Source organism: Vombatus ursinus, unplaced genomic scaffold (genome assembly GCF_900497805.2).
Source record: "Vombatus ursinus unplaced genomic scaffold, bare-nosed wombat genome assembly UNPS02014809.1, whole genome shotgun sequence".
NCBI lineage: Eukaryota > Metazoa > Chordata > Mammalia > Diprotodontia > Vombatidae > Vombatus > Vombatus ursinus.
In genome coordinates, this window is record NW_020954587.1 from 13757398 (window position 1) to 13772305 (window position 14908).

Below are 14908 nucleotides of genomic sequence, written 5' to 3' on the forward strand. Positions count from 1 at the left end.
GTTATTCAAAACACTTCCATGTTAGTCATGTTATAATAGAAAACACAGACCAAAAAAAAAAAACCAAGAAAAATAAAGAGAGTAAAGAAAAAGTATTCTTCCATCTGCATTAAGAGTCCATCAGTTCTTTCTCAGGAAATGGATGGCATTTTTTATCAAAAGTTCTTCAGAATTGTCTTGTATCACCGTATTGCTAAGAACCAAGTCATTCACAATTGATCATCATACAACATTGCTGTTACTATATATAATGTTCTCCAGGTTCTTCTCATTTCACTTTCATCAATTCATGTAAGTCTTTCCAGGTTTTCCTGAGAGCATCCTGCTTGTCATTTCTTATACCTCAGTAATATTCTATCACAATCATATGCAACAACTTGTTCAGCCATTCCCCAATTGATGGACATCCCCCCCCAATTTCTAATTCTTTGCCACCATGAAAAGAACTGCTATAAATATTTTTGTACATATAGGTCCTTTTCCTTTTTGTTTTTTATCTCTTTGGGATACAGACCTAGTAGTGGTATTGCTTGGTCAAAGGGTATATATGGTTTTATAGTCCTTTAGGCATAGTTCCAAATTGTTCTACAGAATGGTTGAATATGTAAACAACTTTACCAACAGTGAATTAGTGTCCAATTTTCCCCCATTCCTTCCAACATTTATCATTTCATTTTCTGTCATATTAGCCAATCTGACAGATGTGAGGTGGTACCTCAGAGTTGTTTTAATTTGCATTCCTCTAATCAATAGCAATTTAGAGAATTTTTTCATGACTATAGATTATGTCAAGATATTAGGAGAGACCCTGTTTTCCAGAGCTAAGGCCCAGCAGGCAAGCTCACAGTCTGGATGATTTCTGCCACAACAAAATCACAGAATTGTTTCTGATCATAAACCCCTGCTATGAATCAAACTTGTCACGTTGTTGCTGTTACCCCTCATTGTCAGGGCCACAGCTCAACACACAGCCATTGGTATAAGTATTGACATCCACACCCACCAATGTGGTCCCTCCAACTAGAGGCAGGGCTCTGGCACATGTGTCCTTGCTTGATTCCTGACTCTCCTGTCTCTAGCCTGCTTTGCTTGGTTCCAGCCTCCCACAGGTGAGAGGTCTGTTCCGTCCAGTTTATTACTTTGGTTACTTCATCTGAAAATTGCCTGTGCATATCTTTTGACCATTTATCAATTGAGAAATGACTCTTATTTCTATAAATTTGACTCCATTCTCTATGTATTTGAGAAATGAGGTCTTCAATAGAAGAATTTGCTATAAAATTTTTTCTCAGTTATGATTACTAACTTTTTATTTTCCTCCATCCTATCTTCTAAGATTTCTTTTAGACATTTTTTTCCTGAAGAATTCCAAATAGAGACCATGAGCCAAAGACATTTGATGATCCTTTTGAGTTTAGCCCTCCAGAATCAGATACAGGGCCTTTTGGAGGCAGTGGACCCATGGGTGATGCATTATTTTAAAAATTACACTCTTCAAAGCCTTTTCTGAGGCCTGATTATGTAAAATTCTCATATAATGGCCCTGGGTAATTTGGTTATGTGCTTTGGGGTCTGATTTAGACATAATATGGACTGTTCAGTTCTTTGCAAAGGGCTGTAAGAAAAAAAAGAATTAGATAGTGGAGTAGTAGCATAATGCATTCCATATAATCACAAAAATAAAATAGTGAATGTTGCAGCTCTCCTGGACTCTAATTAGGCTCTATCAGGATAGAGATCATGAAGTATATTACATGGGTATTTCTCCCATCTTCTGACATAGTGCTATACACACTTAATAAATGTTTGTTGAATTGAATTTTAAAAACAAGAACAACACAAAAAAAATGTTGATTTCTACCAGAGGACTTACTGGGCAGTACCAGGAAGGTATAGATTTTCTGTCTATTTCTTTGCCATTTTGTTCCTTTTTTCCTTTTCCAAATGGAGGAGATGTGAGAGGGGGAAAAAATAGAGTTTTGTTAACTGAAAAGAATGTTTAAAAGAACTTCACTGATAACGGTTAACAACTGTGCCTTCCTGGATGTGCTATCCTGAGGACAAGGTTAACCGAGTTTAGTAACGTTCATCCTCAGAAGCTTGTCGAAGGAGTAGTTGGCAGAAAGGAGGTGTGTGTGTGTGTGTGTGTGTGTGTGTGTGTGTGTGTGTGTGTGTGTGTGTGTGTTGTGTGTGTGTGTGTGTGTGTGTGTGTGTGTGTGTGTGTGTGTGTGTGTTGGGGGGTGGGGTGGGGATCTTTCTTGGTTATAGCAGCTCCCAAATACCTTGTACTAAGTCTGCAGCCTGCTTTTGGTGAAGGCAGGAACTGTGTGCCATTTTCCCCTTGGTTATAGCATGATCTATCTGAGACTGTGAGCTATGGTTCATTTCGGAAATCATGGATAATAACACAGAACACAGACACTAGATTTAAGCATCAGTTCATAAAAGTCCCCCTCCACATATATACATTTTTTTTTCAGAGAGGAGAATGGAGAGGAGAGAAGATAGAAGTGGAGAGGGAAGAAAGAGGAGTGAAGAAAAATACAATGGAGGAGAGGAGGGCAGAGGAAAGGAGAGGAGGCAGGAGGAGGAGGAAAGAAGGGGAGGGGAGGGAATATAATGAGAGGGAATGGAAAGCCAGAAGAAAAAAAAAGGAAAGGGGATAAGGAAGGAAGAAGAAAGGAAAGAAGGGGAGAGGAAGAGATGGAAGAGTAGGGGAGAGCAGAGGCTATGCAAAGACAGTTCATAGAAGGGGAAATGGTACTTTTGTGAGAGCTCGCCTGCCCTTAAAAGAAGATCAGCTTAGGTGAGCGAAGTACAAATTTTGAGGTCTGAGGTCCACTTCCCTCCTGCCTCTACCCCTCAAGCATAGCTGCGAACCACATCATCGAAAAGACTAAACAGAAGGCGGAGTAAGACAACGCTCTCCAGCAAGCGGGAAATTTCAGGTTCCAGTCCCTATAGGGGCCCCAGGTAATGAGAAGATGGGCTAATGAAGAGATCACTACAACTCTCAATAAACCTCATTTGCTCATAGGCGCGAGTCAGATTTACCTTTATATCTTTCCTTGACTCTCCATGAATGAATGAGTGTATGAATGAATGAATGAGTGCATGAATGAATGAAACGAATCTACTAAAAACTTTCTTACTTCTCCTTCTCCGCTTCTATTTGGTTTCAGTTTCCTCCCACTCCCTGACCCAGCACCTCCCGAAGTCCTTTGGCACAAGCCATCCTCTGCTCTGCGCTTGGTAGGACTGGAGAATAGTAACCAGAATCGGGAGAGAAGGGGAGTGCATCTGGGGGCTACAGGTGGAAATTCATTTTAGAAAGCCGGTCCTTTCCTTCGAACTCGGGACACTGTCTGACCCCAGTACTTGCGACCACTATTTTTGAAGTGGAAAGGCCCCTAGCTTCCCCAGTCTCCAGGAACACGAGAATCTAAGCCCGAGCTGAATTTTCAGTCCGTAGAGGGGAGCGAGGGCGCCCTCTGGACCTGAGGCGCCAGCCGTAGAGAGGAGTCAGAGACCTAGCAATCCGACCTTCCTGAAACTGGTTTTTGCTTGGAGACTTACGCAGTGTCTGTTATTACTTAACGCTTCAGTCTTTCCAAGATTTAATCGGCACACAGTTCCTGACTTCACCAAAAGCAGGCTGCAGCCTTAGTACAAGGTATTCGGGAGCTGCTACAACCAAGAAAGATCCCCACTCCCCCCCCACACACACACCCCTGTCTGCCAACTACTGCTTCGACAAGCTTCTGAGGATGAACGTTACTAAACTCGGTTAACCTTGTCCTCAGGATAGCACATCCAGGAAGGCACAGTTGTTAACCATTATCAGTAAAGTTCTTTTAAACATTCTTTTCAGTTAACAAAACTCTATTTTTTTCCCCTCTCACACCTCCTCCACTGGAAAAAGGAAAAAAGGAAGAGAAAAAAGAAAAAAGAAAAAACCCTATACATACTCACGCAAAACAAATTCCTACGTTGACCGTGTCAACAAGTGTCTCTTTCTGCAACTGTGAGGAGGTGGGTATCATTCTTCATCAGCTGCCCTCTGGAATTGTTGTATTGATCAGAGCTGAGAAGTGTTTCAAAGATGGTTACCTTTAAGATAGTGAAGTCTTGCCAGCTCCAACAGACCTGCCAGAAAACAGGGTCACCTCCCCCCTCCACACACACAATCAGAGCAGGACTTCATTGAAGGATACTTATTATGATGATCATCTTTCTGTAGCATGAAAGAATAGTTAAATGAGTGTGAATATAAGTATGCAGCAAAATTTTATTATTCTTATCAGTATTGATGTTGGTGCCACATAGGAATTCATCTCTGGTAAAATATGATTTCTCCCCCAATAATAAAAACAGTAACTATTTTCAAAGCACTATTGCCACAATAACCCAATCCACAGCACTGGGTAGTGGAAAGCTGGGTAAACTTGGAGTCTTAAGAGAATGGAGTTCAAAGCTTGTTTCTTCAGCTTACTACCTGTGAATCCTTAGATGGATCATTTAAGGGCCTCTGTTTCTTCTCCTCTAAAATTAGGGGACTGGACTAGGTAGCCTGTAAGTTCCCATTTTAGTGATGAAAAAATCTGAAGTCAAACCAACCGAAATAATACATGTAGTGAGATGACAATGTAGATATAATAACAATATATATATGTATTTACAAAATAGCAATAATAATTGTCTAAATTTAGTGTAGGCTTTCCTGATAGAATCAGAGATTCATAAAATACATAGAATTCCGGATCTGGAAGGGGAGGAGGTAATGACCTAAGGTGTCCTCTTCACACCTTATGGAAGAGTAAAGGAAAGGTGCAGAGCCCATCTCATAAACCAGAAGGGAGAGTTCCTTGTCCTGTGGATCAGACTTAATGGTGGTGAGAGCCCAAATTATTCTTTTTCTCTGAAAACCTCCGCTTTCTGGGACTCTGTTGTAAGAGGATAAAGGTGAAAAATTGAACTATCACAATTGTTTTGTTCAATACTGCATCCCTAAAGGAGTCCAATCTGGTGTAGCTGCTTCCTATAGAAGGGGCAGCTGTACAAAGATATAGGATCTACCATCTTCAGAATCTTCTAATGTTATTTATTCAAGCATCCAACTATGCTCCATCTTCAGAAAGCCTTATTTATTCCCTCAGTTAGCAATAACCTTTTTTCCATACACGCCCCTCCCCTACCACATTTTTTAAAATTTTTTTTTTCTTGGCTAGGCAATGGGGTTAAGTGACTTGCTCAGGGTCACACAGATAGTAAATGTTATGTGTCTGAGGCTGAATTTGAACTCAGGCCCTCCTGAATCCAGGGTTGGTGCTCTATCCACCTAGCTGCCTCCCCTACCACATTTTTAATGCCTCTCTATGCTTGGATCTGTAGACTAAGGATCTTCAGAGGTAAACTAGGCTAATCTCATTTTACAGATGAGAAAACTGAGGTCTGGGTTTTGGTCAAAGTACCAGAACCAGAATATCAAATAACACAAAATCCATTGTCTTCCACTACCAGGACTATAATGTTTCACCTTATACTGTAGTGATGTGAGTCCAACTTCCACTGGAGGTCAACAAGGGCTCCTTGTACACCACTACCTCTCTCCCCTTCCAGCCCCTGGCACAGTGCTCTTGTACACAATAGGAGGTTAGTAAATGTTTGTTGAATTAAAGTACTGATAATTGTAGGGATTCTTTTCCTAGAGAAGGATGATGGGAAAATTATACTGTGTACCCATAATTTGTGCTCTCCCCTGATATTTTTATGGGTTAAATCAGATACTATTTTCAAAGTTTTCGAGGAGATAGAAAGTAAAAGTTGACTCTGTATTTAGGTGTGCAGGAGGCCTTGTGGTATCCTGGAAAGAGCTTCAGCTCTGCACTTACTGTGACCTTGGGCAAGTCACTTTAAATCTCTGGACCTCAATTTCCTCATCTGTGAAATAAGAGGGAGGCTAGATGAGTTTCTAGAGCCACTACCAGCTCTAAGTCTACAATTATATTGGAGCAACCTGCAACACACTCCAGTCAGCATTTAGCAGTCCTAAAACCTGAGGCTAAGACAAATAACCCTCTTTAACTTGATCAAAAAGACAGATCTAAATAAGTTATTTAGAGTTCCTTAAATAGCCAGGGGAAGAATCAGTGATAATAACCTAAAGACATTACCTCACAGAGGGCCAATTCAAGCCCTAAATGATTTCTGATACTCTCATTGGATGACATGGACAGAGAGTAAACCTAATTGAGATTTTGAGAATAAAGATATGTTTGTAGTTTCAGACTTAGGCTTTAAGAGCTAAGGAAGATTATAGAGATAATGTATTCCAAACCCTTCATTTTTGAATGAAGGCACTAAAGGGCAGAGAGATTTAATGATGTGCCCAAGGTCATCTATTTAGGTTGTAAAGCTGGAACCAGACCCAAGACCTACAGCCTGTTGACTAAAGTCTTGTGCTCTTATCACTCCCTCCTTGCCAACCTGATGGCCCCAGAAGTTGAAGCCCTTAGATAACTCCTTCTAAGCTCAGGACCAAGTAAAGGCTTAGATTCACTGTTAAATAGAAACAGTGCTTCTCATTCACTTTCTATCTATACCACACACATACACACATGCATATTTGGAAGTCACAATCACATCCTTTTGTTCAGAAACTTCCACAAAAACAGAAACCTACACATCAGGTTCTTAATCTCTCAAATACTGCATTATATGTCCACTTAAATAGATGCAGTCATCCTCCTTAGCAACCCAAAGATACACGCATACAAATATATTTACACATACTCATATATATGCAACTATGTCAATGTGTGTTAATGCAACAAAAATGTATTGATCCCCTGCTCTGAGTACTGGACTAGAGACTATGGGCAATACAAAGATGAATAATGATAATTGCTAACATTTCTAAAGCACTTTCCTCATAACAATCTTGAATCAGTATCACAGAATTGCAGACGCTGGAAGGGACCTTAGATGTCACCTAGAGCAGAAAGACAATTTATAAAATCCTTGCAAGTTGGCCCTTTGAAGGAAAAACTCAGGGGAGAGGAAACTCCAAATATCAATTGCTCTGCAAGTCTTTCTATGTGACGGCTTTCTCCAATATACAGGTGGAGAAATTGAAGTTTAGAAAAATATAATGACTTTCCAGGGTCCAGAGTGAGAATTGGTGCTCCAACCCAGGTCTGACTTGAGCTTATGACTTTCCGCTACACCATGATGTCTCAGAGAGTTTACGGTCCAGGGGAAGATGCACATCCAGTTACTTCTGGAGTTTTATGGTCTTGAAGTTTGTGGTCTGAGTTCTTCTTTATAGCCCTCCCTCTGCCCCGTTGGCTGAAATGGCCTTTTTCCTTCTGCCAGGAGTTGTTACTGCTGTGCCTTTTGGACAGCATTAGGCAGGATAGGAAGCCGTTCAATTTGGCAGCCACGGCGCTGACAGCCCAGCACGCAGAGGGAGGGATAACACTTGAATGCCCAAAGGAAGAGGAAAGGGAGGAAAAATAAAGAAAAGAGAGAGGAAAGGAAAGAAGTTGGGAGGCCTATCCATTTCGAACCCTGAAAATGGAAAGCCCAGCCTGAGAAAGTTCGGCTGGAGCTTTTCCCACCCAGCCACTAGGCGGCTTGAGCAGAAACCGACTCTTTGTGGGAGGAAAATGCAAAAAAAAGGAAAAAGAAAGAAAGTCCATAACTCCATGCATTTGAACAACGGATCCTGAGAGCTCCAGAACGCCCCAGCCAGCTAAGAAACCTCCTCGGGACTTTACCAACAGTAAATATAGCGAGTGACTCCTCTGGGAGAAAGCGGTATCCAAGCAGCGGCTGGGCGCGCGCGTTTGAGCGCGCGCACACAGACACACACAGGCACACAGACACACACACACAGACACACACACATACACACACCATCCTCCTGCAGAAAGCAAGTTGAAAGGAGGAAAGCGAAGCATCTAAAAGGCTTCTTCCGAAGAGCTTCTGAAGCCATAGTGCTTTCTTTAACTACTGTTAGTTACACTTCTCCCCTGCACCCCTCCCATCCCCCTCCCCACCCCACCTCTCCTTGGTTTCCTTCACTCAACGCAAGAGACTTCTCTGGCAAAGAGGTCTGGGACGGTACAGAGTGGGACACAGCTTCAAAGCAACGAGCTCAACTTTATCCCTAGGTCTAGGGGCGAGATAACTCCCCTAGCACTGCCTCGGGCCTCAGCCTCTGCCCCTGCCCCTACCCGCCGGCAACTTCTGCGCTGCGGCTGGAGTGGCCTGTGAAGTAGAGTGAGGTTACTAGCCCTGCGTACTCTGCTCGTGGCGCAGCCGGCTGAGGGGAGGAGGTGGTTGATGGCCTAGTTTTCTGATTTAATAATCATAGACCCTTAGGACTTCAGAGCTGGAAAGAACCATAGACCTCGTTCTAATCCAACACCCTCATTTTATAACTCAGTGCTATTGCTCTATGCTGAAGCTGCTGCTGCTGCTGCTCGTTTGGTAGCGTATTGAGTGGTGTCCAAGCTTCAGATGCTCTTTTTAGATACCCTTGAACTGGATCTCTGCACCCTCCTCCTCATATACAGGTGCAATTACGTGCAGTCAGTCTCTTGCCTCGCCTTCGATCCAGCTACAGTCGGCTGCCTGCGGGCGGCTAAGTCTTAGCTCCTAAACCCTGGCGGGTAGCCATGCCTTCTGCAGCTGGTTGGCCAGACACAGGCTAGCCTCCTTCCAGGCCAATTTGCGTACAGCAAAATCAAGAGATACGACACCCTCTCTTGGGAATATTTTCCACACTGTGTTGGTGGGGAGGAGACGAACGCGTGTGTTTAGAAATCCAAACTTAAGGATGGTCATACTTATATCGTTAACATATGAATAGTTCCTAAATGCACAAACCAGCAACTGCGCGCACAAAAAAGCACAACTGTTTGTGCATGTAGACATTTGTACATCAACACACACACCTAAAAGCACGGAAATGCGAAAATTAGACCCAGGAGCACAGGAATGGGCGCTTTCACACACCCTTATTCATGGAGACTATGCATAGATTCTCCTGCACAAGCAAGCTTTCTCGAGCCCTCCCACCCCCATCCCAGCCAGACTGTCTATGTGACAGATTCTCCTAATTGAACTGTTATGGGTCATCATCATAACCGTTAGACAACATATTTCCACGCTTCAGGTCTTAACGTTTTAAATACATATTTAACGGACAGTTTGCAGTGCCAGCTGCGAAACACACGGTTAGAAAAGCAATGCTTCAGAAAGAAGATACCAAGCTGAGGCGGGGAAGAGAACCTGCTGAGATTTACGCAGATAGCTGGGCAAGGGCAAAGGAGTAAATATTACAGCCGCAAGGTCCTCTCACTCCTAAAGCTCTCAACATGCATTTGAATCCAATACATTTATTAAACATCGTACTTTCTGAGTGCATGTTAATGTGCTAGGGGCACAGACATATAGGCCATATCTTCCGCTCACAAAGATGTCCCCTGGAGCTGGAATAAATAAACTTATATTTTCATATATTGAATACACATTGGTCATGCCCTTAAAAAAATTTTTTTTAACATGGAAAATAAAAGAAACCCAGAAACACGAAGACAGACAGCAGTCAGCAAATTTCAAGCCACAACGAAGTTTTCCTTTTCATTGTACAATTTTCTACAAACTCGTGTGATTCTAAAACGTGCCAAATCTAGAGAAAAGTAGGCTTGGGCAGATCACAGTGATTTAGGAAGCGACCCAAGTGCCTTCTCCCAAGATAGCCATTGTAAGCTTTCGCTGATTTCTCAATGTGCCTGTTGATTGTAATGAAGAAGCTCTTAATCAGAAATGTTACCGACATTCAGTTCCAAACTGTCAGCAATTTTCTATGTAGCCTCTCTCAAGACCTTCGAATCTCAGTTTCCTCATTTTTACAATGGATGGAAAAGTATCTATCTACCTTCAAGCTGCTTGGAGAGATTGTTCTACAAATAGGTCATATAGAGTTTTTGTTTTGTTTTTAAGCTTTCAAAGACGTTCAGATGTAGCCATGTAAAATTAGCAAGAGCCCGCTTGTATTATGTCTGAAAGAAGTTTATCTAGGCCTAAAAGATTTCAGGCTGAAGGCAAACAAATTTAATTGTTACTGCTTCTCATAATAGTGAAAATGCAGTGTACAACTCTAGTTTTGTCTTAGATTATTAATATATCCGTGGTCAATATTCACTATATTTACAGTTGGTTGCTCTAACTGGCAAGGAAGTCTGGGACCGTGGGGAAACCTAAGAAAACCGTGGGTTGTCTAACCCACATGCAAAATTCAGCATTCAGAAAATTCAGAATCTTTAGTATCCATCCATCCAGTCAACAAATATGTATTAAGTGTATATGATTATTTAGTGTGATCAAAATTATTATGCCGAAAAAATAGAGCAATGACTTTTTGAGATTTGGGCTTTCTTTCTAGACTATGCTAATAATCTCTGTCCATTCTCCCTGGACCTTTCCCTTCTTCCTTCGACTCCCAAAGGCACTCAGAGAGAAATATAAGTTTTCGGGAACCGGCAGATGGCTGGAGCGCGGCTGTTGCCTCCCAGACATGAGGTAAGTACTTAAGTAAGTGTGGGATGGGTTGGTTGCATTGTGCCTGGTGAGTGTTTACATTTGAAGCGAGACAATGCAGATGGGATTGTGAAACCTATTAAAACTCTCCAAACCTGCCCGAAACCAAGGGAAGATTCAGAAGAGGAGAGGGAGCCAGGATAAGACTGGGAGGGTGGGGACGAGAAGAGGTTAGTAAGGTATTTTTCAAAATGTTATTGTTGCTTGCTTCAAGTTTGTTTGGTCCGCGTCTCCCCTTCCCTACTTACGCTAACAGCTGTTCCTAACAGTAATCATTGTTGTATTTTTATAGAGATTTGACAAAGCTTCTCTCTCTTCTTCCTTTCCTCCCTCCAGTTCTACCCTCCTTTTCTGTCCCTCCCTCCTTCTGTCCCTCGCTGCGACTCTACTTCTTGAAGACGTCCATTGGCTCGGGGGTGGGAAGAGGCGTGTGCCCGGGGTCCGTTTCATTGAGCGGAATTAGCCTGGATGACATCAGCTTCCCAGCCCCCTGACAGGACGGTGCTTATTGGTGCAGAGGCCCCTCCAGGACAATAACATTGTTCTCCTTCCCCCAACCCTCCTCCTCAACCTCGGCTGTTGCCGGCTGATGTGCCTATAAAAACCCGTCGAGACCCTAAAGGTGCTGAATATCATTACAGCTCTGACACAACGCCCATCGCCAAGCGCCCAGAGCGGATCCCGGCTTCCCTGGCTGCACCTTACTGTAGAGATCGCCTGGAAAAAAAACCTAGTAAGTGTCGGCCGCCAATCAAACCTTCTCCCCACTCTCTACCCTCGCCTAGCAGTCTCCCGCCCCCAATCCCATCTCTACTAGGATCTGTGACATTGATTCAGGGTAAATTATCAGTTTACTCAGCTCAGATCCGGAGTTTGGGGCTGAACTCAAGACTAGATGTACCGACCCCAGGAGTAGAGGGTGGGGGGGGAGCACCCGAAGCACCCTTGTCTTCTAGCCGGCTGACACTTCTGCCCTCACCCCACCCCAAAAGCAACAAATAGGAAAAGGAGTAGCAAATTGCTGCTTCTGCTTTTTCCGTGTGTCACCTTGAAGAGTTAACGGACAAGATAAAGAATAGAAAACGGAGTGTGTGTGTGTGTGTGTGTGTGTGTGTGTGTGTGTGTGTGTGTGAGGGGGGTGCTGGTAAGGGTTAACACAACAGCAGCAAAATACTCTGCTGTTCAGATTAGGTTCCCCCTCTCCATAAGGAAGAGTCCTCTTCTCTTATGACCCTCGCTCTTCCAGCCGACTGCCCCCACCTCTCTATCACTTAGGGTACTTAACTACTTGAAACCTAATGCCTGTTCTCCCTCACTGACACGCAACTCTCCTCCTTTTCTCTACCAGTCGTTCCCCCCCCCCGCCCCGCCGCCCCAAACACACACACACACACACACACACACACACACACACACACACATACTCTTAAGGTAAATCCCATGTACTGTGTTGAAGAGCAGCTTGTAATGAGATCCACTATGAAAGAGATGGGGAATAATAAAGAGAAGGCTGCCTACGTGGGGGTGGGGGTGGGGGTAGAGGAGAAACATAGTAGTTGCTTGTGTTTTGTATGTTGCCAAAAAGAGAGTAAAAGTTAGGCTGATGTGGGAAGATATTAAGCTGCCGGGTACTTCCTGCTACTGCTGCTTAGTTGTAACGGGGAGTGAAATTTTTCTTTCACTGACTTTGTGTTTCTCTCTCTTGCCCTCTCCCCTCCTCCTCTCCACAGGAGGCGTGCGAAGCGGCTTGGCGGGCAGTGACTCCGACTGTGAAAGAGAGAGTTCACCAAGAGACTCTGTGTGTGTGTGTGTGTGTGTGTGTGTGTGTGTGTGTGTGTGGCGCCAGCCCAGGGGATATGGACTCCGATACCAGTCTGGTGTCCAGCCGCCCGTCCTCACCGGAGACGGATGACATCTTCCTTACAGCCCGGAGCAAGGGTAGCGGTGGCGGTGGTGGCGGTGGCTTCTCCGGGGGCACTGTCTCCTCTTCTACACCAAACGACTGCCAGCCAGAACTAAGCGCGGAGCTACGAAACGCCATGGGCGCGGCGGGCGTGCACCCGGGGGACAAGCTGGGCGGCGGCTGCTTTAAGTCTTCGTCTTCCACCACCTCTTCTTCCTCGTCCACCTCATCGTCTTCCTCGGTCGCATCTTCTACCAAGAAGGACAAGAAGCAGATGACAGAGCCGGAGCTACAGCAGCTTCGGCTCAAGATCAACAGCCGGGAGCGCAAACGGATGCACGACCTCAACATCGCAATGGACGGGCTTCGTGAAGTCATGCCGTACGCGCACGGGCCCTCGGTGCGCAAGCTCTCCAAGATCGCTACTCTTCTTCTGGCCCGCAACTACATCCTCATGCTTACCAACTCCTTAGAGGAAATGAAGCGGCTGGTCAGCGAGATCTACGGCGGCCACCACGCTGGTTTCCACCCCTCAGCCTGCGGGAGCTTGGCACATTCGGCGCCCCTGCAAGCGGCCGCTGCGCACCCAGCAGCGGCAGCAGCGCACGCCTCCCACCACCCCGCAGTCCATCACCCAATATTGCCGCCCGCTGCGGCGGCGGCAGCAGCAGCTGCCGCAGCCGCGGCCGTCTCCAGCGCCTCCCTTCCAGGCTCTGGTCTCTCAGCGGTCAGTTCCATCCGACCCCCGCATGGCTTGCTTAAGTCGCCCTCGGCATCCGTGGCCACCCAGCTGGGTAGTGGAGGGGGAGGTGGTGGCAGTTTCCAGCACTGGGGTGGGATGCCCTGCCCGTGCAGCATGTGTCAGGTGCCACCACCTCACCACCACGTTTCCGGTATGAGCACGACCAGCCTCCCCAGACTCACTTCCGACGCCAAATGAGATCAGTCAGAGCCAACTGAGGCTTTGGAAAGGGCCTTGAGTGGGGACGGAGAGAGTGAGGAGCAGAAGTAGCTCCAGTTGTGGAACATTTTCCTGGAGAAAAAGGGAGAGAGGAAAAGATGAAGGACTCCAGACTGTGAATCTCCAAGGGACGGAAGAGACAGAGGCCCGAGTTGCAAGGGTCGGTGACCTTTTCCCTGTGGCCTTTGCCAGCCCTCCCGGACCTAAAAGCAAAACAAAACATTCATTTGATAAGGCGATTTAAAGAAGGCACTGGCAACTTCCACTTCTACGTTCCCTTTCACTTCACCGGGCAAGACAGTGTTTCTTCACTGCTGATTGAAGCCGAGCAGGATCTGACAACACTTGGCGCCGATTTTTTAATTTTCTTCTCTCCCTCCCCCCGTTTCTTCTCCCCATGAATCATTAGGTCAGAGACTCAGGAAAACTGAGCCCGAGACGGGTTAAGATCTGGTTGCAACAGGCAGACTCGGACACACACCCTATACGAGTTCTTAGTCTCCCCCTCGAAAAGGAGAAGTTGAAAGGCGTTATTCTGTACAGCGCATACTTGTTCTTTCCATTTTCAGTAACTGAATACACCCACAACTCACCGTGAATTATGGCAATTTTTTTCTTTGTTGTCGTTGTTGTTTTGTTTTACCCAACGTTGTTCTTGTTGTTCATTTGAGTTTTTTGTTGTTGTTGGCTTTTTTTTAAAAAAAAATGTGAATTTTCTTTTTCAAAAGAGGAGAGACTTTGTAGGCAAAGTGAGAAGAGATGCTTTTGAACTGGAGTAGCCAAAACGGTCAATGCCTTTTTGGTGGTGTTCTTAGTTACATTTTTAAAAAAGCATTTTACTTCTCTCTTTCTACCTTTTCTGTTGCAGATCACAAAATGTGAAGGTGGTTTGGTTTCTTGGTTTCTTACCTGAAGTTCGATATCCAGTAGTTTGAAAGAACTAAAAAGTTGTTGCTGTAAATGTAGTAATTTTTGTTTGTTTTTTAAAAAAAGTTTCTCTTGTGAAGTTGTAAATATAATGTCAGATGATGAAATGTGTTCCTTTTTGCTGGAGCTTTCTGTTTGTACACGTGTGCTGTATGAGGCTCGTGGATGTCTAAAGTTTTCTTTTATTAATGTTTTCTTTAGGCCATATTTAACAAAATTACGACAAACTTTCGGTGTGCTTTCTATGTCAAAACAGAGCAGAACAGAACTCCACATTACTTTGCTGTAATAGTTAGTGCTGAGCTTCTTAGCATCTGCAATATAACACCACTTTTCTTATCGCTGCTCCCTGCAGAGATTTTATCATCTGTTTTATTTTTGTAAAAAAAAAATGCTAAATAATATTTATTACTTGTTTGGTTGTGAAAACATAAAATGAATGATCAACTGTTGAAATTTTAAATAAAAAACACATTTTAAGTAAGTGGCAGTGTTTTCCCACGTGTTTG

At 44.3% G+C, this 14908-nt stretch overlaps 1 protein-coding gene across 1 annotated transcript; it reads left to right on the forward strand.

The window, feature by feature from the left end:
- The first annotated feature begins 12461 nt into the window (after positions 1-12461).
- Positions 12462-13451, forward strand: OLIG2 (oligodendrocyte transcription factor 2). Its single transcript, XM_027875425.1, has one exon. It carries the CDS (start codon positions 12465-12467, stop codon positions 13449-13451), a length of 987 nt encoding a protein of 328 aa, XP_027731226.1. The 5' UTR covers positions 12462-12464.
- Positions 13452-14908: the final 1457 nt, after the last annotated feature.